A 25,045-nucleotide genomic window follows, 5' to 3' on the forward strand; every position below is an offset into this window, starting at 1 on the left:
CCCACCCCTCATGCCTTATTCTTCCCCAAACTTGCCCTAATCCCCTTCCCATCTGTCACTCACCCCTAGGCTTCATTCTTTACCTCATCTTCTCAACCCATCCTTGGTCAATGGGTATGAGGTCACTCACTGCATATATCTCTTGGGAATTCGTTAAAAACCTAAAGCTTGATTTTTTTAAGATCGCAAAACTGGTAATTTCTCAAATGTCCAAGGCATCCAAACCACAGCTCCCAAATGCATGCATGCTTTCCCTGCTGCCTGTGAGAGCCACCCTCGCCATGCAAACCTCCGGGATGGAGCAGTGTCCTGGAAGGACACTGGGGCGGGAGGCACCTCTTATCACTTCTGCTGCTTCCCCCAGGAGCAGAGCTTGCTTCACCCCCAGTGTGCCGGGCACCAGGCACTCACCCCTTCTGTCTCTGTGCCGCCTGCAGAACGAATGTGGAGGGGATGTGGCAGAGGCGATGCTGGCCCTGGAAGCTGCACTCGCTGCACTGGACACCCTGAACCCAGCAGACATCTCACTGGTGAAGTCGATGCAGAACCCACCAGGTCCTGTCAAGCTGGTCATGGAGAGCATCTGTGTGATGAAGGGACTGAGACCAGAGAGGAAGCCAGACTCCAGTGGCAGCGGTAACCACACCCCTCCCAGCACCCCTCCCGACCCAGCGGCCTGCACGGGCTGTGCTCCCCTGGCAGGAAGGCTGCCAGCACCCCCGCTCATCCAGCCCCAGGCCTGCAGGCAGTATCGTGGTGTCTCGGGGGAAATAAGAAAGGCACTAGGATGCGTGTGCGCTCACTTGTGTTTCTTCACCATCCTCTCTCCTCTCAGTCAGTAAGGAAAATGCAGGCATCTTTGGGTGAAGCCAAGCTCAGTCAAGGCCCCTGCCTACAAATCGTTACAAAAATGAAGGTCATGGAGACAAGAGGACTGATAGAGAGCAAGCACACAGAGTAGTGTGTGGGTGAGAGGAAGAGAGAGAAACAGAAAGAGCTAGAGAGAAAGATAAGGGAGAAACAGAAAAAGAGACATGGAAAGAGATACCCAGAGGAAAAAAAGATAAGAGAAAGAGACAGAGATAGAGAGAGGGAGAGAGATGGAGAGAAAGAGATAGAGACTGAGAAATAAATGGGGAGAGACCCGGACACCTAGATGCCTTCATATGCATGCACATAGACACGAAGAGATCGTGAACAGGAGAGGGAGGTTGGGAGGGAAAGAAATCAGGAGGGAGAAAGACAAAAGGTGGGGAGGTGAATGAGGGAGGGAGAGACTCTTACAATGTCAGATACAGAGAGACGGAAAGAGAAAGATATGGGCGGGAGAGAGAAACAAAAACAGGCAGAGAGACAGAAAAGCTGAAAGTGAGAAATGGAGACAGAGACCCCCAGAGATACAGAGACATATGAAAACAGAGAGTGAGTGGGAAGAAAAGAGACCAGAAAGAAGAGAGACAGAGACAGGGAGACAAAGACACAGAGAGAACAGGAGAGGTCTGGGTTGGGGACGGGGTGAGGAGGAACATGAGCTGCTGGTGAAGGATTAGAGGGAGAGAGACAGGGAGGGGCAAGGGAGGGAAAGACTGAAACTGATGGGCCTGAGGAAGACAAAGAAACAGAAACTTAGAAGAGGGGAGAAAGGAATAGGAGAGGGAAAGAGGAAAGCTTATATAATCAAGCCTTAGAAGCATGAATAGGTGAAAATTCATTCTTAAAATCCAAATTAGATGTAGGATCTTGCAGTAAAACCAGTGTCTTAGAATTGAACAAGGACTTTATAAACCATCTCCAGTGATAGATATTTCCTATCTTTTGAATCCTCGTATCCTTCAAACAGTCCTGCTGTTCCTCCAGATTCCTTCGGATATGTTAGAAATTTCTGATCCCTCATTTGGGAGACTCTGCCTTCTGCTTCCCATTGTTTAGCATTCCCTCTTCCCTGGCTGGTTTCAGGCCAAAAACCACATGAAGAAATGCAAAGGTGACCAGGATGGACAAGCAGGGAGCAGACATTACAGGAGACTCCTCTAGGGAAGCAGCTGAGGTATAATCTGGCTGCACCCTGGAATCACCTGGCAGCTTAAAGAATGCTAAAGCCCCTGCCCCCACTCCTAGATATTCTTATTCCTTTGGTCTAGGATGTGGACTGAGCATTAGTATTTTTCTTAAAGCTCCCAGGTGACTCTAAGGTGCAGCCAGGATTGAGAACTGCTGAGATACGCAAAGCATGGCCAGGTCACAAAAAATCAGTTCTCTTCTTGGATCATTGATGGTGGGCACAGGATGCATCATTCACCTTTCTTATTTTAAAATTGAAGTGAATTTTGTGTACTATTCATGTAATCCACAGAATTTAGCCAGTACATTGGGACGGGGCAGAAGAGCGGTTAAATTAGTTTTGGGTGCCGTGAATTTAAACAAAGCAGATCATTTCCTAGAATGCAGACAACAACTTCCATGGGGGCTTCCCTGGTGGCGCACTGGTTGAGAGTCCGCCTGCCGATGCAGGGGACACGGGTTCGTGCCCCGGTCTGGGAAGATCCCCCGTGCCGCGGAGCGGCTGGGCCTGTGAGCCATGGCCACTGATCCTGCGTGTCTGGAGCCTGTGCTCCACAACGGGAGAGGCCAAAACAGTGAGAGGCCCGCGTACCACAAAAAAAAAAAAAAAAAAAACTTTCATGGGAAATATTTGTTTGGTGTCAAATCTTGCTTTAGGAATAGGACATATTTGACCTGTTGTACCTAATATGATATCTCAAGTACAATTTTTTTTGATGAGCCTGAGCTTAGCAAGGGTTTATAATTACCTGAGTCAAAGAGTTTGACTTTTTTCTAACACATTAACAAAAGGAGCACTGCCCTGGGATGGGATCGGGGCTCACTCATTTATTAGTCATCATGAAGGCTGCTAAGGTGAATAGGGCCCTGCTTTGTTTCTGGGCAGGCCAAGGACAGCCTTCTGTTTTGTTGCAAGTCTGCAAGCTGCTTCCCCCACCCTCACTCTTTGTCTGGAGACAGCCTCACTCACTTACTCACTCACTAGAAGGACTGATTCATCACAAGGAGGGCCTAATGTGCTCCATCTGACCCACCTCCCATATTTGAAAAAGAATATTCAAAGCACATACCCCTGGATCCAGTTGCCCTCTTCATCTGTGACTGGGATAAGGGGCAACATTCATTCAATACATACTGAAAACTGATAATTAGGCACTGTGCCAGATTGTAGTAAACACACAAGGAGCATACACATTTTTTAAAATTTATACTTGATTTATTATATTATGTTAATTTCGAGTGTACAGCATAGTGACTCAAAATTATTTTAGATTATATGCCATTTAAAGTTATTATAAGGGGACTTCCCTAGTGGTGCAGTGGTTAAGAATCCGCCTGCCAATGCAGGGGAGACAAGTTCGAGCCCTGGTCTAGGAAGATCCCACATGCTGCGGAGCAACTAAGCCTGTGCGCCACAACTACTGAGCCTGCGCTCTAGAGCCTGCGAGCCACAACTACTGAGCCCGTGTGCCACAATTACCAAAGCCCACATGCCTGGACCCCATGCTTCACAACAAGAGGCCACCGCAATGAGAAGACCACGCACCACAACGAAGAGTAGCACCTGCTCGCCACAACTAGAGAAAACCTGCGCCCAGCAACAAAGACTCAGTGCAGCCAAAAATAAATAAATAAATAAATATAATATAAATTAAAAAAATAGTTTTTATAGGAATAAACCTACCTAAGGAGACAAAAGACCTGTATGCAGAAAACTATAAGACACTGATGAAAGAAATTAAAGCTGATACAAACAGATGGAGAGATATACCATGTTCTCGGACTGGAAGAATCAACATTGTGAAAATGACTATACTACCCAAAGCAATCTACAGATTCAAAGCAATCCCTATCAAACTACCAATGGCATTTTTCACAGAACTAGAACAAAAAATTTCACAATTTGTATGGAAACACAAAAAACCCCAAATAGCCAAAGCAATCTTGAGAAAGAAAAACGGAGCTGGAGGAATCAGGCTCCCTGACTTCAGGCTATACTACAAAGCTACAGTAATCAAGACAGTATGGTACTGGCACAAAAACAGAAATATAGATCAGTGGAACAGGAGAGAAAGCCCAGAGATGAACCCACGCACATATGGTCACTTTATGTTTGATAAAGGAGGCAAGAGTATACAATGGAGAAAAGACAGCCTCTTCAATAAGTGGTGCTGGGAAAACTGGACAGCTGCATGTTAAAGAATGAAATTAGAACACCTAACACCATACACAAAAAGAAACTCGAAACGGATTAAAGACCTAAATGTAAGGCCAGAAACTATCAAACTCTTAGAGGAAAACCTAGGCAGAACACTCTATGACATAAATTACTGCAAGATCCTTTTTGACCTACCTCCTAGAGAAATGGAAATAAAAACAAAAATAAACAAATGGGACCTAATGAAACTTAAAAGCTTTTGCACAGCAAAGGAAACTATAAACAAGAGGAAAAGAAAACCCTCAGAATGGAAGAAAATATTTGCAAATGAAGCAACTGACAAAGGATTAATCTCCAAAATATACAGGAAACTCATGCAGCTCAATATCAAAAAAACAAACAACCCAATCCAAAAATGGGCAGAAGACCTAAACAGACATTTCTCCAAAGAAGATATACAGATTGCCAACAAACACATGAAAGGATGCTCAACATCACTAATCATTAGAGAAATGCAAATCAAAACTACAATGAGGTATCACCTCACACCAGTCAGAATGGCCATCATCAAAAATCTACAAACAATAAATGCTGGAGAGGATGTGGAGAAGAGGGAACCCTCTTACACTGTTGGTGGGAATGTAAATTGATACAGTCACTATGGAGAACAGTATGGAGGTTCCTTAAAAAACTAAAAATAGAATTACCATATGACCCAGCAACCCCACTGCTGCGCACATACCCTGAGAAAATCATAATTCAAAAAGAGTCATGCACCACAATGTTCATTACAGCACTATTTACAATAGCCAGGACATGGAAGCAACCTAAGTGTCCACTGACAGATGAATGGATAAAGAAGATGTGGCAAATATATACAATGGAATATTACTCAGCAAGAAAAAGAAATGAAATTAAGTTATTTGTAGTGAAGTGGGTGGACCTAGAGTCTGTCATACAAAATGAAGTAAGTCAGAAAGAGAAAAACAAGTACCATATGCTAACACATATATATGGAATCTAAAAAAAAAAAAATTCTGAAGAACCTAGAGGCAGGACAGGAATAAAGATGCAGATGTAGAGAACAGACTTGAGCACACGGGGAGGGGGAAGGGTAAGCTGGGACGAAGTGAGAGGGTGGCATTGACATATATACACTACCAAATGTAAAATAGATCGCTAGTAGGAAGCAGCCACATAGCACAATGAGATAAGCTCGGTGCTTTGTGACCACCTAGAGGGGTGGGATAGGGAGTGTGGGAGGGAGACACAAGAGGGAGGGGATATGGGGATATATGTATACATATAGCTGATTCACTGTGTTGTACAGCAGAAACTAACACAACATTGTAAAGCAATTATACTCCAATAAAGATGTTAAAAAAATAAAATGATGCCATTCTAGAAGAATTAATTTATAATAAAATAGTGACTATATTCCCTATGTTATACAATATATCCTTGTAGCTTATTTACTTTATTCATAGTCGTTTGTACCTCATAATCCCCTGCCCCTAAATTGCTCCTCTCCCTCTCCCCTCCCCACTGGTAACCACTACTTTGTTCTCTATATCTGTGAGTCTGTTTGTTTTGTTATATTCATTAATTTGCTTTGTTCTTTAGATTCCATGTATCAGTGATAACATACAGTACTTGTCTTTCTCTGTTGGACTTATTTCCCTAAGCATAATAGCCTCCAGATTCATCCACATTGCTGTGTGGCAGTATTTCATTCTTTTTTATGACTAAGTAATATTCCATTGTATATATGTATACCATATCTTCTTAATCCCATCGTCTCTTGATGGGCACTTGGGTTGTTTCCATAGCTTGGCTATTGTAAGTAATGCTGCCATGAACCTTGGGGGTGCATGTGTCTTTTTGAATTACTGTTTTTGTTTTTTCTGGATATATATCCAGGAGTGTAATTGCTGGATCAATTTTTAGTCTTTTGAGGAACCTCCATACTGTTTTCCATAGTGGCTGTACCAATTTACATTCCCACCAGTGTATTTGAGGGTTCCTTTTTCTCCACATCCTCTCCAACATTTGTTATTTGTGGTCTGTTTGATGATAACCGTTCTGACAGGTGTGATGTGATACCTCACTGTGGTTTTGATTTGCATTTCTCTAATAATTAGAGATGTTGAGCATCTTTTCAGTGCCTGTTAGCCATCTGTATGTCTACTTGGGAAAAATGTCTTTTCAAGTCTTCTGCCCATTTTTTGCTTGGATTGTTTGTTTTTTTTAATATAGAGTTGTATGAACTGTTTATATATATTGGATATTAACCCCTTATCAGTCATATCATTTGCAAATATTTTCCCCCATTCAGTAGGTTGTCTTTTTGTTTTGTCCACAGTTTCCTTTGCTGTGCAAAAGCTTTTAAGTTTCATAAGGTCCCATTTGTTTAGTTTTGCTTTTGTTTCCTTTGCATTAGGAGATGAATCCAAAAAAATATTGCTATGATTTATGTCAAAGAGTGTTCTGCCTATGTTTCCTTCTAGGACTTTTACGGTTTCCAGTCTCATATTTAGTTTTTAATCCATTTTGAGCTTATTTTTGTATATGGTGTGAGAAAATGTTCTAATGTCATTCTTTACATGTAACTGTCTAGTTTTCCCAGCAGCACTTATTGAAGAGGTTGTCTTTTCCCCATTGTATATTCTTGTTGCCTATGTTGTAGATTAATGGACTGTGAGTGTGTTTATTTCTGGACTCTCTATTCTGTTCCATTGATCTTTGTATTTTTTTTGTATCAATACCATAATGTAGCCTTGATTACTGTAGCCTTGTAATATAGTCTGAAGTCAAGGACTGTGATACCTTCACCTTTGTTCTTTTTTCTCAAGATTGCTTTGGCTATTCAGGGTCTTTTGTGGTTCTATGTATGATTTAGGATTATTTGTTCTAGTTCTGTTTTTGGTATTTTGATAGGTTTTTGCATTAAATCTATAGATCCCTTTGGGTAATATGGACATTTTAACAATATTAATTCTTCCAATCCAAGAACGTGGGATATCTTTCCATTTGTTTGTGTCGTTTTCAGTTTCCTTCATCAGTGTTTTATAGTTTTCAGAGTACAGGTCATTCACCTCCTTGGTTAAGTTTATTCCTAGGTATTTTATTCTTTTTGACATGATTTTAATGAGATTATTTTCTTGCTTTCTCTTTCATTATTAATGTATAGAAAAGCAACAGCTTTCTATATATTAATCTTGTATCCTGCAACATTATTGAATTCATTTATCAGTTATTTATTGGTTAAATTTAATTTATCAGTTAAAATTATTATTTTTCTTGGAGACTTCAGGGTTTTCTATATATAGTATCATGTCATCTGGAAATAGTGACAATTTTCCTTCTTCCCTTCCAATCTGGGTGCCTTTTATTTCTTTTCCTTGTCCAATTGCTGTGGCTAGAACTTCCAATATTATATTAAATAGAAGTGACCAAAGTGAGCATCCTTATCTTATTCCTGATTTTAGAGGAAAAGCTTTCAGCTTTTCACCATTGAGTATGATGTTAGCTGTGGGTTTGTCATAAATGACCTTAGTTATGTTGAGATATGTTCCCTCTATACCAATTTGGATGAGTGTTTTTAATCATGAATAAATATTGAATTTTGACACATGCTTTTTCTGCATCTATTGAGATGATCATGTGATTTTCATCTTTCCTTTGGTTAATGTGGTGTATCACATTGATTGATTTGTGGATATTGAACCATCCTTGCATTCTTGGAATAAATCCCACTTGATTATGGTGTATGATCCTTTTTACATATTGTTGAATTCAGTTTGTTAATATTTTTTTTTTTTTTTTTTTTTTTTTTGCGGTATGCAGGTCTCTCACTGTTGTGGCCTTTCCCATTGCAGAGCACAGGCTCCGGATGCGCAGGATCAGCGGCCATGGCTCACAGGTGCAGCCTCTCCGCGGCACGTGGGATCTTCCCAGACTGGGGCACGAACCCGTGTCCCCTGCATCGGCAGGCGAACTCTCAACCACTGCGCCACCAGGGAAGCCCCAGTTTGTTAATATTTTGTTGAGGATTTTTGCATCTATATTCATCAGAATTTATTGGTCTGTAAATTTCTTTTTTTGTAGTGTCTTTGTCTGGTTTTGGTATCAGGGTAATGGTGGCCTCATGGAGTGAATTTGGGAGTGTTCCATCCTCTTCAGTTTTTTGGAATAGTTTGAGAAGGATAGGTATTAGCCATTCTTTATATGTTTGGTAGAATTCCCCTGTGAAGCCATCCAGTCCTGGACTTTTGTTTGCTGGGAGTTTTTTAATTGATTACCAACTTGATTTCACTACTAGTGATTAGTCTGTTCAGATTGTCTATTTATTCCTGATTCAGTCTTGAATGATTGTATGTTTCTAGGAATTTATCCATTTCTTCTAGGTTGCCCTGTTTGTTGGCATATAATTATTTATAATATTATTTTATGATGGTTTGTATTTCTGTGATATCTGTTGTTATTTCTCCTCTTTTATTTCTTATTTTATTTATTTTTGTCCTCTTTTTTTGTGATGAGCCTGACTAAAGGCTTATCATTTTTGTTTATCTTTTCAAAAAAACACCCAGCTCTTCATTTCATTGGTCTTTTCTATTTTCTTATCTCTATTTTATTTGTTTTTCTCTAATCTCTATTATTTCCTTCCTTCTGCTGACTTTAGGCTTTGACTGTTCTTTTTCTAACTCCTTTAGTTGGCAGATTAGTTTGATTATTTGAGATTTTTCTTGTTTCTTGAGGTAGGCCTGTATCTCTATAAAATTTCCTCTTAGAGCTGCTTTTGCTTTGTTCCATAGGTTTTGGAAAGCTGTGTTTTTATTTTCATTTGTCTCAAGGTGTTTTCTGATTTCTTCTTTGATTTCTTCATTGACCCATTGATTTTTAATAGTATGTTGCTTAGTCTCAACGTGTTTGTGTTTTTACCATTTTTCTTCCTGTAGTTGCTTTCTAGTTTCATACTGTTGTGATCAGAAAAAATGCTTGATATAATATCTAGCCTCTTAAATTTGTTGAGACTTGTTTTGTGGCCTACCATGTGATCTATTCTGGAGAACATTCCATGTGCACTTGAAAAGAATGTGTATTCTGTTGTTTTTGGATGGAATTTCCTGTAGATATCTGTTAAGTTCAGTTGGTCTAATGTGTCATTTAAGACCATTGTTTCTTTATTGATTTTCTGTCTTGGTGATCTGTCTAATGATGTAAGTAGGGTGTTATTAAAGTCCCTTACTAATATTGTATTATTGTCAATTTCTCCCCTATATCTGTTAATATTTGCTTTATATATTTGGGTGCTCCTATGTTAGGTGCATATATGTCAACAAATGTTATATCTTCTTATGTGGATCCCTTTATCATTATATAATGCTCTTCTTTGTCTTTTGTTATAGACTTTGTTTCAATGTCTATTTTGTCTGATATGAGTATTGCTACCCCCACTTTCTTTTCATTTTCATTTTTGTGAAATATCTTTTTCATCCCCTCACTTTCAGTCTGTGTGTCTTCAGCTCTAAAGTGAGCCTCTTATAAGCAGCAGTCTTGTTTTTTTATCCAATCAGCCATTCTGTGTCTTTTGATTGGAGCATTTAGTCCATTGACATTTAAAGTGATTATTGATAGGTATGTACTTAATTGCCATTTTGTTACTTCTTTTCTGGTTGTTTTTGTAGTTCTCAGTTCTTTTCTTCTTTTAGTCTCTTGTGGTTTGATCAGTTTCTTTAGTCTTATGCTATGTTCCTTTCCGTTTTTTGTGTATCTATTGTAGATTTTTGATTTGTGCTTAACCATGGGGGTCATATACATTGACCTATAATTGTATCTACTTGTCTTAAACTGATAGTCATTTAAGCTTGAACACATTCTAAATGAGCTATATTTTTCTACTCCCCTCCCCCATGTTTTGTGTTTTTGATGTCATACTTTACATCTTCATGTTTATCCCTTAACTGTTTATTGTAGTTATAATTGATTAAATAATTTTTGTCTTTTAATCTTCATACTAGCTTATTTAAGTGGTTGATCCACAGCCTCTTCTATATATTTGCCTTCACTAGTGGGATTTTCCCTTTCCTATAAATTCTTATTTCTTGTTATAGCCTTTTCTTTTCCACTTAAAGAAGACATTTTAACACTTCTTTTAGGTTTGGCTAGTATTGATGAACTCTTAGGTTTTGCTTGTCTGAGAAGTTCTTTATCTCTCCTTCAATTCTGAATGATAATCTTGCTGGTAGAGCATCCTAGGTTGTAAGTTTTTTCCTTTAAGCACTTTAAATATATAATTTCACTGCCTTCTGGCTTGCAAAGGCTTGCCAAGTTTCAGCAGGAAAATCAGCTGATAGCTTTATGGGGGTTCCCTTGTATGTTACTCTGTTTTTCTCTTGCTGCCTTTAGAATCCTCTCATTAATTTTTGCCATTTTAATTATATGTCTTGGCACAGGTCTCTTTGGGTTCACCTTGTTTGGGACTCTCTGTGATTCCTGGATCTGTATATTCGTTTCCTTCTTCAGGTTCAAGAAGTTTTCAGCCATGATTTAATCCAATACATTTTGCCCCTTTTCTCTCTCTCTCTTCTCCTCCTGGAACCCCTATAATTCAAATGTTGGCACATTTAATGTTATTCCAGAGTTCTCATACATTGCTTTCTATTTTTCTTCTTATTTGTCTTTCTTTCCGCTCTTCTGATTGGGTGATATCCATTATTCTATCTTCCAGATCACTAATGTGTTCCTCTGTATCATCTAGTCTGGTGTTAATTCCTTCCATTGTGTTTTTCATTTCAGTTATTGTATTCTTAGCTCTGACTGGTTCTTTTTTATATTTTCTAGTTCCTTGTCAAATTTTTCACTGTGCTTATTTATTCTTTTCCCAAGTTCAGTTAGCATTCTTATTACTAATGCTTTGAACTCTTTATCTGGTAAATTATTTATTCCTGTTTCATTAGTTGTTTTTTAGGGTTTTTTCCTTGTTCTTTTGTTTCAAACATATTCCTCTGTCTTCTCATTTTGTTTAACTGTCTCTGTCTCTATGAAAGTACATGAAACAGTTACCTATCCCAGTCTCGAAGGAGTGTTCTTGTGTGGGAGTGTCCCTATGCAGTCTATGTGTGCCCAGTGGCTTTGGTGGAAGAGCTGAATCTTGAAGTGAACATGGGTCACATCTTTCCCCAGGGTCTGCTGGCAGCTATCACCCTGGTGGGAAGAGGGCTGGAGATGGAGGGGCTAGAGCTAGAGCCAGGTGTGAGATGAGCCTTCTCCTATGCTCAGTGGTCATTACCACCCTGTCAGGGGCAGGGCAGGTCCCATGGTGCTTGAGCAGAAACCCTGTGGGTTGGGTCCAAGCTGGTTCCATTCTCTGTAAATGTGTGTTCTCCCCCTCCCAGCAATGGCACCTTTATCCCAGAGGGGAGCAGTTCTGGAGCAAGGGAGGCCAGAGCAGGCACCCTGTATGGGCTAGGTGTGTGCTGGGATGGTCCCAGCACACCAGTCGGAGCTCCAGACAGCTCCTGATCCACTGCCTCCATGAGCTCCAGCAATGGATACGCTCATCCCATTAAGATGCAGTGCCAGGGCTTCCCTGGTGGCGCAGTGGTTGAGAGTCCGCCTGCCGATGCAGGGGACATGGGTTCGTGCCCCGGTCCGGGAAGATCCCACATGCCGCGAGGCTGGGCCCGTGAGCCATGGCCACTGAGCCTGCGCATCCGGAGCCTGTGCTCCGCAGCGGGAAAGGCCACAACAATGAGAGGCCCGCGTACTGCAAAAAAAAAAAAAAAAAAAAAGATGCAGTGCCAGGTCTGGACCAGCTCTGTCCACCCCCACCCCACCCCCACAAGTGCACACTCTCCTCAGCAATGGAAGCCTTCACCCTAGTGGGGAGCTACACCAGAGCTAGAGGAGCTGGAGCAAGCACTTGGTGCAGGCCAGGCACATACTGGGGCAGTGGTGGGAAGCTGGTCAGTGCCCCAGGCAGTTTCAATCTGCTTTCTTCATCTTGTTCCCGGGAGTAGGCAAGCTTGTGTGCACTCTTTATGAGTGGAGTCTCAGTTTGTCCTAAAAGTCCCACTGGTTTTCAAATCAGCTAAAGGAATTTATCTTCCTGGTTCCAGACCCCAAGGGTACCCAATATGTGTTTGAACTCCTCACTCCCAGGGAGGATCTCCAAGCCTGTGATATCCCCTCCTCTTCTGTATCTCCTCCTAGGGGCACAGGTCCCAACCTGATTTCTTCTCCTCCCTTCCTACCCAACTCCATGCGGATCTCTGTTTATAACCTTGGTTGTAGAAGAGTCTTTCTGCCAGTCTACAGTTGGTTTTCAGTGAGATTTGCTCCACGTGTAGATGTATTTTTGATATGTTCATGGAGGGAAGTGAGCTCAGTGTCATACTACTCCGCCATCTTGTTCTCCCCAGAAGCTTACAGCTTTGAGGGAGAGACAGACAATTAAAACTAAACCAAAAAAAATCACAGATTGCCATCAATGCTATAAAGAGAATGGATGTTCTAGCCTCTGAGATGAAAGAAAATGCTCCACAGAGAGGTGGCTTTTAAAATGAGCCTGAAGTCTGGTCAGGAGCCATCTAGATGCCATTTACAGCCTAGGTGAAGAGCTCATGGTAGCGAAGCACTTGGGATCATCAAGGAATTGAAGGAAGGTTCTTGTGACTGAAGACCAGGGAGCAAGGCAAAGATGAGGTGGGTAAGGTTGGTGGGCCACCCAGACCATGGTAAGAAGCTTGGGCTTTTTTTTTGTTTTTTGTTTTTTTTGCAGTACGCGGGCCTCTCACTGTTGCGGCCTCTCCTGTTGCGGAGCATAGGCTCCGGATGCGTAGGCTCAGCGGCCATGGCTCACGGGCCCAGCCGCTCCGCGGCATGTGGGATCTTCCCAGACCAGGGCACAAACCCGTGTCCCCTGCATCGGCAGGCAGACTCTCAACCACTGCGCCACCAGGGAAGCCCTGGGCTTTTTTTTTTTTAATTAAGATTTTATTTTTTCAGAACAGTTGTAAGTTCATAGCAAAATTGAGTTGAAGATACAGAGATTTCCCATATACCCCCTATTCCCATACATGCCTAGCTTCCCTCATTATCAACATCCCCCACCAGAGTGGTATATTTGTTACAACTGATGAACCTACATGGACACATCATTATATCCAAAGTCCATAGTTTACATTAGTATTCATTCTTGGTGTTATACATTCTACAAGTTTGGACAAATATGTAATGACATGTGTCCATCATTATGGTATCATACAACATATCTTCTGCCTAAAAATCCTCTGGAGGACCTTGGATTTTTTTTTTTCTTTGCCAAATATGAGAAGTAGCCACTGTAGGGCTATAAGTTTCAGGCAGAATGTCTTAATAATAGTCTTATCTCTGTTTTTTGTCCCAAACAGGTAAAATGATAGAAGATTACTGGGGGGTATCAAGAAAGATTCTCGGAGATCTGAAATTCTTGGAGAATCTTAAGACATATGACAAAGACAACATCCCACCAATGATCATGAAGTGGATCCTGGAAAGGTTTATTGATCACCCAGATTTCCAGCCGGCTGTTATTAAAAATGTGTCATCTGCATGTGAGGGTCTGTGCAAGTGGGTGAGGGCCATGGAGGTGTATGATCGTGTGGCCAAAGTGGTAGCTCCTAAACGGGAGCGGCTGAAGGAGGCTGAGGGGAATCTGGACACACAGATGCAAAAACTGAACCAGAAGCGAGCATAGCTGAAGCTGGTGGAAGGCCGCCTCCAGGCCCTGAACAATGACTTTGAAGAGATGAATACCAAGAAAAAGATGTTGGAGGAAAACATTGAAATCTGTTCCCAAAAGTTGATCAGAGCAGAAAAACTGATTAGTGGTCTTGGGGGAGAGAAGGACAGATGGACAGAAGCTGCCCGGCAGCTGGGTGTCCGCTATACTAATCTGACAGGGGATGTGTTGTTGTCCTCTGGGACTGTGGCTTACCTGGGGGTCTTTACCGTGGATTATCAGGCTGAGAGCCAAAAGTGGTGGTTGGCCCAATGTAAGGACAAGGTCATCCCCAGCTCCGGTGACTTTAGTCTTAGCAACACATTAGGAGACCCTGTAAAAATTCGTGCCTGGCAGATTGCTGGGCTGCCCACTGACTCCTTCTCCATTGACAATGGCATCATTGTATCCAATTCCAGGTGCTGGGCCTTAATGATTGACCCTCAGGGGCAGGCCAATAAGTGGATCAAGAATATGGAGAAAGCAAATAGGCTGTCAGTCATCAAGTTCTCAGATACCAACTATGTGAGGACGCTGGAACACGCTCTGCAGTTTGGTTCCCCGGTCTTACTAGAAAATGTTGGGGAAGAGCTGGATGCCTTTATTGAACCCATCTTCCTCAAGTCCACATTCAGACAGCAAGGGGTTGAGTACATGAGGCTTGGTGAAAACATCATTGAATATTCCAGGAACTTTAAGTTATACATCACAACCCGTTTGAGGAATCCACATTATCTCCCTGAAGTCGCCGTGAAAGTCTGTCTCCTCAACTTTATGATCACCCCCTTGGGCCTCCAAGATCAACTGCTTGGCATCGTGGCCTCCAAGGAGAAGCCGGAACTGGAAGAGAAAAAGAACAAGTTGATTGTGGAAAGTGCCAAGAACAAGAAGCAGCTAAAGGAAATTGAAGATAAGATCTTGGAGGTCCTTTCCCTTTCTAAGGGCAACATCCTTGAGGACGAGACTGCCATCAAAATTTTGTCCTCCTCCAAACTGCTTTCCGAAGAAATCTCTGAGAAACAGGGAATTGCTTCAATGACAGAAATGCAGATCGATGAGACTCGGATTGGCTACCAGCCAGTGGCTGTCCGCTCTGCCACCATCTTCTTTTGTATCTCTGACCTGGTCCACATTGAACCCATGTACCAGTACTCCCTGACATGGTTCATAAACCTCTACGTGCACTCCCTGGCCCATAGCAGGAGGAGCAAGGAACTAGAGCTACGAATTGAGTACATCATTGAACATTTCACTCTAAGGATCTACAACAATGTCTGCCGCTCTCTGTTTGAGAAGGACAAGCTGCTTTCCTCCCTCCTCTTGACGATAGGCATCATGAAAGAGAAAAAGCAAATTAACGAGGAAATTTGGTACTTTCTTCTAACTGGAGGCGTTGCCCTGGACAACCCCTTCCCCAACCCAGTTTCCGAATGGCTGTCTGAGAAGGCGTGGGCAGAAGTGGTTCGTGAATCCGCGTTGCCAAAACTGAAAGGCCTCAGGGAACATTTGGAACAAAATGCTAATGAATGGAAGCTCATCTATGACTCAGCCTGGCCCCATGAGGAGATGTTCCCTGGATCTTGGAAATTTCTTCAAGGTTTGGAGAGGATGGTGATTCTCTGATGTCTGCGGCCTGACAAAATGATTCCAGCCATTTGGAAGTTCATTGCTGATCACATGGGAAACGTATACACTGAAGCCCCTACGTTTGATCTCCAGAGGTCCTACAGTGATTCCAGCTGCTGCACACCATTGATATTCGTGTTGTCTCCGGGTGCAGACCCAATGGCAGGTAAGGGCAGAATGTTGTGTGAGGAATATTAAAAGCCCAGAATGCATGGATAGATGACAACAGCATGTCCCTTACAGCAGGGATCTCAAATTCAGATGGCTTTGAGGGTCAAGCAGTTAACAGACTAAGGCAGGGCTGTGGCAACATAGGACTTCTTTTCCTGCCTAAAGTGGGCAGCTGCTACTCAGCTCTTGGGCATTGTGCCATCTGATAATGTGACCTCAGGATGACCAGATCATCTGCTTTTTCAAGAGGCACCAGAAAGCTAGAAATCACCCATTTTTAAATCTTGATATCTCATTCAGATTTTTTCTTAAAAACTTTATAAGGGTTAAGCCAGGGCTAGATTTAGCCAAGTGACTGCTAGTTTATCACCTTTGTCTTAGACCATTTTCTCAGACTGTTGCTTCTCTCAGCTACACTTCTTTCTTTTCTTTCAATTTTTAAATATTTTGAGTAATTAATGCTGCATGTAGTAAAAAAATAAAATCAAATCAAACAGTGCAAAAAGTATAGGACTATGGCTCCATTTTGTCCCCTCAAGGGACATTTGGGGAAACCATTTTTTTTTTGGGGGGAGAACATTTTTGTTGTCAAAACTAGGGGGTGCCACTGGCATCTAGTAGATAGAAACAAAGGATGCTGCTAACTATCCTACAATGCCCAGGACAGTCCCCCACAACAAAATATTATCCAGCCTAAAATGTAAATAGTACTGGGGTTGAGAAACCCTGGTATAAAGTGAAAGGTACATCTTCCTCCTAACCCTCTTAGAGATAACCACTACTAACAGTTTGTGTATGTTTCCAGAAAGTGTTTGTGCATATAAAAGGGTGTGAGTTGTTGACAGAAATAGATTTGTTTTCTGTTCTGCTGGGGAATCTTAAAGCTTTAGTTTTCTCTGTTGCTGAGTGAAGAAAGAATACCAGAAATGCAAATGACATAGTTGGCAGTTCAGTGAAAACTGAGGAATTTGACATGTATCCTGACCCGGTTAGAAAGCCAGCACTTCTCCTCAAGGGCAATCAGAGGAAGGCACTGAAATGAACTGGTACCCTTTCCAGGTTCCTACACCCAAATTATTGTTATTGTCAAAGCTCAATTCATGACCCCTTTCTAGCATCTTTTCTCCTTCCCCTATGTCCTTTCTGTGGCAGGCTTATACAAGAGAAATGAGGGGAAACCAGGAAAAGTAGAGAAGAGAAATGGGGACAAGGTCAGAATATGGTCTGTAAAATGATGATGCTGTGTTGGGAGAGGACAGGCCTGTAAAATCCAAGGGTGTATGTAGCTTGTTCCTGTCCCTCTGTGCTAGAGGCTTGATTAGATTCAGCTGCGATAACTTCCCAGGAAACTGCAGGTACTGTGTCCCTCAGAGTGTGCCATATTAGGAGGCACATACTGTCTGGTCATCTTTTTTCATTAAGATTGATCAGTGGGTTCAGGCATTGTCAGTGTGATTCAGCTCGCTACTCCTCCACCGCCTCCTTTATAAAGTTTCCCATCAGCCTCTCACCTAATATGGTGGTTCTCAATCTTGGCTGCACGTTGAAATCACCTAGGGAGCTTTAAGAAAATCTCCATGGAAAGACAAATACCATATGATATCACTTATATGTGGAATCTAAAATATGGCACAAATGAACCTATCTATGAAACAGAAACAGACTCGCAGACATAGGGAACAGACTGGTGGTTGCCTAGGGGGTGGGGGGTGGGAGAGGGATGAGTTGGGAGTTCGGGGTTAGTAGATGCAAACTATTATATGTAGAATGGATAAACAATAAGGTCCTATTGTATAGTGCAGGGGACTATATTCAGTATCCTGGGACAGAACATAATGGAAAAGAATATAAAAAAGAATGTATATATGTGTATAACTGAGTCACTTTGCTGTACAGCAGAAATTAACATAACATCGTAAATTAACTATATTCTTCAGTAAAAAAAATAAATCAAAAGCAGTCCGTGAGAAAAACAAGATTATCTCTAAAGAACAGCAGTTAGACTGGCAACAAATGTCTCAATAGCAACAGTGCAATTTGTGGAATAATACCATCATTGTGCTAAAAGAAAATATGCAAACATAAAATCTGTCTTTCAAGAATGAGAGTGAAATAAAGAGAACGTCTCAATTAAAAATTGAAAGAAAGAAAAAAAAAAGAAAATCTCTATGTGCAGGCCTCACCCTCAACCAATTAAATTAAAATCTTTGTAGGTGAGACCCAGGCACTGTTTTTGTTTGTTTGTTTGTTTGTTTTTGCGGTACGCTGGCCTCTCACTGTTGTGGCCTCTCCCGTTGCGGAGCACAGGCTCTGGACGCGCAGGCTCAGCGGCCATGGCTCACGGGCCCAGCCGCTCCATGGCATGTGGGATCTTCCCGGACCGGGGCACGAACACATGTCCCCTGCATCAACAGGTGGACTCTCAACCACTGCGCCACCAGGGAAGCCCAGGCACTGTGTTTTATAAAGCTTTTCAGGTAATTTCAGTGTGCAGCCAATGGGAACCACTGACCTAATGGTTTTATCAGCCTTAGAAAATCATTACCCAGATCCATTATTTCATTAGGGGCTGCAAAATGATGATATTTTAATTCTATCATTCCTCCCACATTTATTAGCTGGAACTCTTCTATAAAGAAGAATTTTTCTTTATCAACTCTTTGGTTTACTCTAAATATAGTTCAAAAAGGACAGGCAGAAAAGATGCTTGGTTCATACTCTTTATTTACCAGCTTTCAGAATAATGAATTGATGCCCTAGTAACCTCCAAAGTTACTTAAGCACTAAGATGGGGTTTTTTGGTACAATTATTAATGTATTGGTTTTAACATATTGGATGTTTCAAATATAGTGGTATTTTACTCCACTGCTGTCATTATTCTTTTTGATGCTCAGATTATTCAGTCTTTGGCCTGTGGTAGCACCTCTGTGTCAATATCCTTTTCACATACCCCAGTGGTTTTTGATAACTTCCTTGCTGTGTAGAACTACCATATATATTTCAGGCTTATCGTGAACAAACGTTTCTCCAAGGAACTCCAGTTCCTTTAGCAGGTGATGGTATTTGGAGACCTGGGGTTCCCAACACTACTGAATGCATCATTGATTGCAGACCTTACTTTCCACTAATTCTCTTTTTGGCTGTATCTAACCTGCTTTTTTAATCAGTGCTTTGAGTTTTTATCTTCAATGACAGTGCTTTCCATTTCTAGAAGTTATGTTTTGTTCCAAATCCATGTATTTTTTTTTTTTCCATAGAACTCTGAATTTTAGGCTACTGACTCAAGAAGCAATGTGGAAGCTTATCACTGGCCTGGAGCTTGGGTGGAAAAAGTAAACAATTCTTCAGTGAGAAATTAAAACTCCAAGCCTATGCTACATGCAGATGAGGGGTGTAGATTTACAGTACCCTATGGTATGGGATTCTCAAGCTGAGAAATTTCCCATAAAATTGATCCAGAATGGCAAGACGCTGGGGACACCAGTGTCTGCATATGCAAAATTGTTCTGTTAGGGCACTCCTAAAACCCAAGATATATCAGATTCCCACAGAATAACACAAACTTGCTGATTGTGAACTCAACAATAAAAATATTATAAACTACATGAGGAAATACATCACTATAAGGCATAATCAGCACATGAACAATCAAAAGAATTAACCCCCAGTATTATGGGGGTATTATGGGCTGAATTGTGTCCCTCCCAAATCTGTATGTTAAAACCTAATTCCCAGTACCTCAGAATGTGACTGTATTTGGAGATAAAGTCCTTAAAGAGTTAGTTGTGAGGTCATTAGGTTAGGTCCAAATCCAATATGACTGGTGTCCTTATAAGAGAAGATTAGAACACAGACACACTGACAGGAAGAAGACCATGTAAGGACACAGTGAAAATATGACATGAGAAAATGGCCACAAACAAGCCAGGGAGAGAAGCCGCAGAGGAAACCAACCCTGCCAGCACCTTGATTTTGGATTTCTAGCCTCCAGAATTGAGAGAAAATAAATTTCTGTTGTTTAAGCCACCCAATCTTTGGTTGTTTATTATGGCAGCCCTAGCAGATTAATATTGTCTCTAAAAAAGATCATAAAAGAAACTCATCTAAAAATCATTAAAGAAAGAACACAAAGCAGATTTCTGGCCTTCTTACATGAAAGTGCAGCCGTTTGAGGATCCTAACTTTATAAAAAAGTCTCAGATCTAGCGTCCCACCCCTGGTAAGGGCAAAGCTATATTCCCTGTGGACAAACTCCAACCACTAGACTGGTTAAATAAAGTATGGTATTTTCCAAAGGTGAAATACTATGTAACCATGAAAAAGAATATAGCCTTTATATATGTACTGATGTGGAAAAGATCTAAGTGAAAAAAGCAAATATAGTGTTCTACAATTCATGTAAGTATAATAGAGTATATATATTTACTTAAATGCGTGAAATATCTCTGGAAGGACTCACAAAAAGGTGTAACATCAGCTGCCTCTGAGGAAAAAAGATGTGAAAGAGATCTATTTGAAATTTCACTGTCCAAATACCTGTTTTCCTAGTAAAATAAATTTACAAAAACCCAGTTCCTAAATGAACTTATTTGCAAAACAGAAATAGAGTCACAGATGTAGAAAACAAACTTATGGTTACCAGAGGGTAAGGGGGGGGAGGAATAAATTGAGAGATTGGGATTGACATATACACACTACTATATCTAAAATAGATAACTAATAAGGACCAACTGTATAGCACAGGGAACTCTTACTCAGTACTCTGTAATGGTCAATATGGGAAATAATCTAAAAAAGAGTGGGTATATGTATATGTATAACTGATTCAGTTTGCTGTACACCTGAATCTAACACAACATTGTAAATCAACTATACTCCAATAAAAATTAAAAAAAAAAGAAAAACCCAGTTCCTAGTTCTTTGGCTATGTGCTAACCTTTCTAGTTTGGAGTTCCCTCTTCATTTTTGGCACCTGGGAATTTCTCTTCCTTTCAAACACTTATTATTATTTTTTTTCAGTTTGTGTCTTTTTTTTTTCATGAAGAACGTCTATCTATTTAAAGCAAAAGAAGAATCAGTAGTATCTTCGTTCACTATCTTACCAGAAGTCTAAAGCTTCCTCAGAAAGATGCTAATTTCATAATTAACAAAAGCCAGTGGCTTTCTTTCTGAGTCCAGAATTTTAATGTAACCCCTTCTTCTGTGTTGTTATTTTTAATACGGTCTTTTTTCTTCCTGATCTCAGGCCTGCTGAAATTTGCTGATGATCTTGGCATGGGAGGTGCCAAAACACAGACCATCTCCCTTGGCCAAGGCCAAGGCCCTATATTGCTGCCAAAATGATTAACACTGCTATCAAAGATGGGACCTGGGTGGTCTTACAGAACTGTCATCTGGCCACGAGCTGGATGCCTGTGCTGGAGAAGATCTATGAGGAGGTGATTGTTCCTGAGAGCACCAATATGGGATTCAGGTGAGATGCTGCCCCACCACTGTGTCTCTGGGCCCCACCCTTGAGTTCCAGACATCATGCTAATGGCTGGGAGTGCAAAGATGAACAAGACACAGTTCTACCCTTAAAGAAGCTCTCAGTCTAGTAGAAGGCAGACCATAGATGAATAATGTTGATACCATGCAATACCTGCTGTACTTGTTTGAATAAGAATGGAAAAGGGAAGGAAAATTTGGGGAAGACCTGGAGTACCGAAAGATGAATAGGAGTTTTCCAGGAAGGACATTCCAGGCAGAAAGGGCAGCATTTATAAAAGCAAAGGAAAGACCAAGAAGTTATCCTATGATTCCTGGTTATACACTGTGAGAAATTGTTTTGGGGAGGTGATAGGAGATGTGCCTGGGAAGGTCGATTAAATGCCAGCAAATCGGAGTTTTAAAACTTATTTGCCTAAAAACAAAAAAAATCCACCTGTAGTCTAGGCACTTGATCTATCCCATACTTGTTTAGATCCATGGAATTTTAATCATTATTGGAAACAGCTATTTATTTTCTGTGAACTTTAAAGCCCAGCAAGACTGGGCCTAAGTATTTGCATTTAGAGAATGAGATGAAACAGACTTCAAAGCCCCTTTTAACTCAAATGTTCAGTGATTCTTTCATTCTGGGCCAAGGGTCAGCAAACTATGGCCAAATCCAGTCTGCTGCCTGTGTTTGTACAGCTTGCAATCTGAGAATAGCTTTTACATTTTTTATGGTTGAAAAAAATTGAAAGAAGTATATTTCATGACATGTGAAAATTATATGAAATTCAAATTTCAGTGTCTATAAATAAAGTTTTATTGAAATACAGCCATGTTCACTCATATACTGTCTACGACTGCTTTTATGCTTCAAGTAGTTGTGACAGAGACCATATGGCATGCAAAGTCTAAAACATTTACTCTTTGATCCTTTATAGGAAAAGTTTGCCAACTCCTGCTCTAGGCAACAAAGTTTGCCGGTTATTTTTATTTTAGTCATGCCTGCCTGAAAATAGAAAAGTGTTTGGTGTTTATTTACAAAGCCAGATTAGGCCGTAGTTGATTGTATTCATGTAAGGCTCATATAAGATTCATGTAAGAGTTTAAGAGGAAATCCATTAATTTCAAGGATTCTATTTGGTTTTGGATGCTGAGTTGACTCATTGACCATCAATGACATACTCAATGAAGAAAAAATTATTCATGTTGACATTTAAGGTCTCCTGTAATATGATCTTAACCCAAGTCACAAACTCAAGTGCCTATACAATGAGGAATGTAACATAAATTAGTGAAGAGGACTGGGCACAAGAAATATTCCACTTTCCACAGTACAATAGCTATCATCATGGACAGTCAGCCTCAGTGTTGAATACCGACAGAGAGTGGTGGGGACTGTGGTGAACTAGAGGCACATGCCCTGTAGAGAAGAACAGTTACTGCCTACTACCAGCTGTTGCCAAGCAGGAATACAGGCCTCTTGTATCCAGATTTTATGACTATTTTAAAGGAAAGACGGGAATCTAGAACTTTAAAAGAAAGCCCTAGATTTTTAAAAGTTGACAACTACTTCAAAAATATGTTACAGCATTGTGTTGGTTTGCATGGTGAGAGTTAAACATCACCCATCTGCAGACTGAAGTCAGGCCACAGGCCCCCAGGTTATGGCCTCTTCCCTCCCCTCTGAGGCCTGTGCCTGGACCACAGCAGGCTGCCCACTATAGGCCTTGCCACATCCCCAACTTTTCCTCCTCCGTGCAGTTGCTCAGCCTGTGTCCTGTGTCTTTAATGACCTTCCATCCCCAAATCCTCCTGTTGGAAACCTCTCTAATGTCTAGCAAAAAAGAAAAACAAACCCACAAAAATGAAACAAAACAGGATGCCACAGTGTGTATGTAACCTGAGCTTGAGTAAGAAAAACAAATGAATAAAAGCCTGGAAGACAATATGCCAAAATGTTAACCTGTAGATGGTAAAATCATGTATTTTTTTCCTTTCTAAATACTTTTACCTATGCTCCCATTTCTCATGGGCATAGATATACTTTTATTATTTAAGAAAAGAAATCTTCCATATTCTCAAGACCCATTTCTAATGCCATTGGCCTCTATGACAGGGGTCAGCAAACTTTTCCGATAAGGGCCCAGATAGTAAATATTTTAGGTTTTGCAGGACATGTTGTCAGTTGCAACTATTCAGCTGTGCTGTTGTGGCATGAAAGCATCCATAAATAATTTGTAAATGAAGAGTTGTGGCCATGTTCCAATAATATTTTATTTACAAAAACAGGCTAAGGCTAGATTTGGCTCCCTGGCAGTAGTTTGCAGACTTTTGCTCTCTCCACCCCGTGGAAATCTCTTCTTCCCATGGACCCCAATGGCCCATTATTTCCCTCCCTCCCTGTGGTCTTGATTTTATAACTCCTTGGCATTCTGTTTGCTTGTCTTTTCTCCCCTCCCCAGCTCCCATTTCCCCTCCTAGCAGCAAAAGCAAGAAACAATTCTTTGCTCATTTCGGCCACTCCTGGAGTGCCAGGTGTAGTATTTGACCATAATAGGTGCTCAGAAAGTCCAGCAGGGCAGGAACACGGTGTAGTGAATAGGACAGGGCCTTTGGAGTCAGGGAGCCCTGAGTTCATCTCAGTTCTGCTGCTTCTAAGTGGTGTGTCCTTGAAAACCCCACTTGACTTCTCCGTGTCTCTGTTTCCTCACTGGTAAAGGGGATCATAGGGTGGCTGTGAGGATTAAAGTAAATGAAGGGACATAAATTAAATTCTTAGCATGGGGTTCAGCATCTAGTGATGCTTAATAAATGGTAGTTATTATTTTTTGTTACTGTTTTTCAATATAATGTATTGCATTGCTGTAAATAATTGGGTCTGTTGTTCTTCCAGACTCTGGTTAACCAGCTATCCATCAGAGAAGTTTCCAGTTAGCATCCTCCAGAATGGGATTAAAATGACCAATGAGCCCCCCAAAGGGCTCCGGGCCAACCTTTTGCGCTCTTACCTCAATAACCCCATCTCAGACCCCGTGTTCTTCCAAAGCTGTACAAAAGCAGTGATGTGGCAAAAGCTGTTGTTTAGCCTTTGCTTCTTCCATGCCGTCGTTCAAAAGAGGAGAAATTTTGGACCCCTGGGTGACAGATGACAGCATACGTGGATTGCCTGGGGGAAGGATCACAGACACAGATACAGGGTGCGTCCAAGTTTGTACTCAGGGTTGCCAGTAAAACAGGGCATAAGGATGCTCCATGCAATATTTGGGACATATTTATACTAAATATGATTTGTCGTTTATCTGAAATTAAATTTCACTGAGTGTCTCTGTATTTTTACTTAACAAGTCTGGCACTCCTATAACCAGGTCAATATCAATGTCAGGGAAAGAGGTGATGCTTCAGAATCAGAGGTCCTCTAATTACTGAAGTAATATGATAATGAGAAGAGTGGAGGCCCTTCCCTTTGGTGTATTTGCCTAGCTTGGGTATCACGGCCACTCTCCAGGGAATCGTCACCAGGTAATTTATAAAATTTTAGGTTGCTCTCTTTACCTGTGCATAACAATGAAAGAAATACAGCTGGGACATCTGTTTGTGTTTCTCCTTGAAAAAATAAACATAAATTTCTTTATTAATGTAACTTATCCATGGCCTAACTTAAGTGACTCAGTATTCTTGTTAGAGCAGATCATCTGCTAAATACAGATCCCATATCACCATGGTTTTAAGGTTGGATTATTCTTCTCTCACCCATGGGCTGCGTCTGATTCTTTTCTTGAAATGACCCACC

The 25,045-nt window shown here is 41.1% G+C and overlaps 1 protein-coding gene across 1 annotated transcript in view; it reads left to right on the forward strand.

Moving 5' to 3' along the window:
- The window catches only part of DNAH3 (dynein axonemal heavy chain 3), a 192,218-nt gene that overhangs the window by 153,042 nt on the left and 14,131 nt on the right, over positions 1-25,045 (forward strand). Inside the window, 7 exon segments of the mRNA XM_081255161.1 lie at positions 438-636; positions 13,633-13,955; positions 13,959-15,602; positions 15,606-15,774; positions 21,026-21,105; positions 21,108-21,253; positions 24,149-24,393. Coding sequence (XP_081111287.1) covers positions 438-636; positions 13,633-13,955; positions 13,959-15,602; positions 15,606-15,774; positions 21,026-21,105; positions 21,108-21,253; positions 24,149-24,393 — 2,806 coding nt within the window.

The sequence above is a fragment of the Mesoplodon bidens genome (genome assembly GCF_964165515.1).
Source record: "Mesoplodon bidens genome assembly, chromosome: 15".
NCBI classification, from domain to species: Eukaryota; Metazoa; Chordata; class Mammalia; order Artiodactyla; family Ziphiidae; genus Mesoplodon; species Mesoplodon bidens.